General features: G+C 31.0%; 1 protein-coding gene across 1 annotated transcript; it reads right to left on the bottom strand.

Annotated features, from left to right (window-relative positions):
• Nucleotides 1–290: 290 nt before the first annotated feature.
• LOC118648761 (twinkle protein, mitochondrial-like) lies at nt 291–2819 on the bottom strand. The gene is given in 8 exon segments (XM_036295176.1): nt 291–467; nt 542–758; nt 821–918; nt 995–1239; nt 1351–1458; nt 1461–2031; nt 2108–2346; nt 2446–2819. Coding segments are annotated over 8 exon segments (1884 nt in total). The 5' UTR covers nt 2702–2819; the 3' UTR covers nt 291–317.
• Between the last annotated feature and the right edge of the window lie 699 nt (nt 2820–3518).

Below are 3518 nucleotides of genomic sequence, written 5' to 3'. Positions count from 1 at the left end.
CGCGTTTCTTATTGTGTTGTCTATTAGAAAATCTTGATAGAGAAATTACGCAAAAAGACAATCCAACAAGATGATCTTTCCATCTTATTTTGTGCTTGCACAAGTACGTGGGTGTGCACGATCGGTAAGGTAGGAAATTAATGATACTCTAAAACATATTTTTATATTCATTTTTATATATATTTTATATATATCTATTTAAATTTATCTGAATTTTTTTTTAATACAAAAAATATTAGAAATTTATACAAAATCTGTACTATTAAAATATACATCAATATTTTCTTCACTTTACCTTAGTCATATTTTGACTAGTTTTATTTTTTTGTTAATGGAGCTTCTTTCGTCTCTTTTATTTTATTTGTGTCTTCTGATTTTACCTTCTTTTTATACGCATAGCTGAGTTTGGTTTTATCAAATTCTAGAATCATTATACCTAAATCTCCACTGTATCTATTTTTTGCAACCTGATGACACAAGATAAAATAATTGTCTCAATAAAGATTAAAAAATATACTCTCTAACAATCGCAAATATATACCTGTAGATACTTTTTTCCTTTTATGCTAGTAAGTCTTTTATCTTGTATAATTAATACATTATCAGCTTCCTGACTTGCCTTAGCACTGCCAAAAATAGACAATGTTGTCAATTCTTCATCTCGCTCCTTTCTCGGATGTATAACCAAAGTGACATGGCAGTTATACTTTGTAGAAAAATTTCTGAACTCTGCTATGATTTTATCCTGTTTCCAAAATCTACAATACAATACCATACAAATAAGATTAATTTTTTAAAAAGTGATAACAATATGTCTCACCTATCATTGGTCACATCTTCTGACATGCCCATCATAAACTGCACATTATCAATTATCACATGAGCTATGTCATGCACATATGTTGCATGTTCAACTGCCTGAAATAAAAAAGTGAAGAATTATATGCAATATGTAATAAATTTTGCACTTACAAATAATGTCACACAATCGTACATCCATAACAACTTTGATGTTTTGCTGACCATGAAAAGTCATAAAGTAAATTGGTAACTTGTTGAAAGCATCTGCATATGTGTTAAATTTATCCAAGTTGTCTTCCAAAGACACCTCTGCCATTTGTTGCAGCATGGTTCTAACTAACCGAGCATTTCTTATTTCAAAACTACCCCATAGTGTATTGACACCTTGCATTGCTAAATCTAGCGAATACTCACTCATAAAAGTAGTTTTGCCACTGCCTAAAGTCCATTGGTATACATGAAAAATATAATTTTATAATTGGTATCCTCTGAGAACAAGTAATTTAAGTTATCTCCATATTTCAGTAGTTAGTTGATTTAATATCTTACCAGTTGGACCAGTTAGAATCGTTAATTCTCCTCTTCTGTGTCCCTTTAAAATTCGATTTAAAGCAGGATATCTCTTCCACTTTATACCTTGAACTCTATCCATATTTGCAAATCGCATAATACATCTTGCCTCAAATCGTCAAAGACAGTAATACTTTTGTGCCAGATAGGTTGCGCATTCATCAAAATGCTTTTCAGATTGTAACCTCTGTCAGCAGCTTCTTTTGGTCTAGGTTGCATGTCAATTGGCCTCACAAAGTAACATCTCTTCTCATTTAATTTTTTAGCGAATTGTTTGGCTGTGTACCAACTAGGTTCGTCATTTCCAAACCACAGAATTAATTTTTTAAAATTTTCGAAATTTGGCAACAATTGCTGCGGTAAAGTCTGTAAATTGTATGGCAAGCAAACAATCATATTTGCTGCTTTTTGAGATGCTATTGCTAGTAAATCATGTATTGTTGGCACAATCACCACACTCCCATCGCTTCTAGTACCTTTTTGTTTATACATTATAAATCCACCAACATTGTTAACAGGTTCAGTTTGTTCTAATTCTGGTTTACTAGAAAGGATTTTATAACCCATAACATTACCAAAAGCAATTAATGGGAAATATAATAATTCTGGTGTAGCTGCATAAACACTATTTAATTGTAAAATGTCCTCTTGTGAAATTCTCTGTAATAATTTTCATTAATATATAATATTCACACATACATAAATACAAAAAAATCTATTAACTTAATTATCTTACCGGAAGGGAGAATATATTCAAAACTCTTTCATATGACTCTGATGACAAATCTGCAATTTGGTGATTGGATTTTTTTATATAATTCCATTTTGAAGCATAATCTTTGTAAACTTGTACTTTTTTTCTCAAAGTTTCCAATTCTTCTTGCATATTTGTTTTGTTTGATTTTGTTAATGACAAAAATTTCTCTAATATATTCCATTCTCCCTTAGAACTGCACTTATCACATATAAAGTATCCTGGAATAAACAAATTTTATAAGTCTTATAAGAAAAAATTGTTTTATCTACTTGCATAGTTTCTAATATATTTTGTTATACATTTTCGTTTTTCTTTACCTGTTGTCTTATTAATATAAACCTTTGCCTTTATAGATTTTTCAGAATCGCATATAGGACACTCAATGATTATACATGTATGTCCTTCGACAGTGGCAATATACTTTTGCTTCAAAAATTGTTTTATTTGAAATAATGATATCCCAGGTATCAGATCATTCATAGCATTATTGGTGGAATACAAATGACGATAAAGCATCCAGAATTTATCATGTCTTTCTGCAGCCAAAGAACGCATCAATAATTTTAAAAACATTTTTCTTATTTAATTGGAGTTTTATCAACATTATTTAATTTTGATATCAGTGAAATCACTTGTCAATAAAAAAGCCGATATTATATCAATTTAGCTGTGCATAACTTTGTTCACAGTTCAACATAATTCAATGTTCTTTAAACACTGCCACAATACAATTCGTTGTTCAAAGTATTATTCAGCAAATAATTTCAAGTCTCTTGCAAGAGCATCACTTGTTCACATCGTTCGTTGGATGTAATGATGATTACATACGAGGTAGGTAATAAGACATAAGAATAAATAATAATTGTAATTTCCAAAATCGATATTTTCTTATTGATGTTTTCAGAATACTAAACGATGTTTACATTTGTTTGGTGTTGATGTTGAATTATAATAATGACAAAACACCGGCACATACAGAGCCACGTGCACTCCACATTTTTTCTTCCTACTAGTTCCGATATTAAGGCTATTCTACAATTGCGTAAGCGTAAGGTTGTAGGAGTAGGGCCGGTATTCATAGTCGAATCTTATTTAAAGATTGTCTCAAGCAATGTCTTAAGATGCTAATACGGCTCTGTGATTGGCTGATGGCATCTTAAGACAGTACTTAAGATGATCTTAAATTTAAGATTCGACTATGAATACCAGTCTAGGAGTAGTAGGGTGCGTTCGGGGAGACGCTATTAGCGCTAACAGCATCAGTCCATCTTCATTACTCATTAAAAGTAGAACAAGGGTGTTTACGATAATGGCTATCCGAGTAATTTTCTCTAGGACCGAAATATACGATAAGCACAACCATCTACTATCATCATGATTCGTGACAACT

This window comes from Monomorium pharaonis, unplaced genomic scaffold (assembly GCF_013373865.1).
Source record: "Monomorium pharaonis isolate MP-MQ-018 unplaced genomic scaffold, ASM1337386v2 scaffold_666, whole genome shotgun sequence".
Taxonomy (NCBI): Eukaryota; Metazoa; Arthropoda; class Insecta; order Hymenoptera; family Formicidae; genus Monomorium; species Monomorium pharaonis.
Note: the sequence above shows the minus strand (reverse complement) of the source record. Positions and strands in the feature narration are given on the sequence as shown.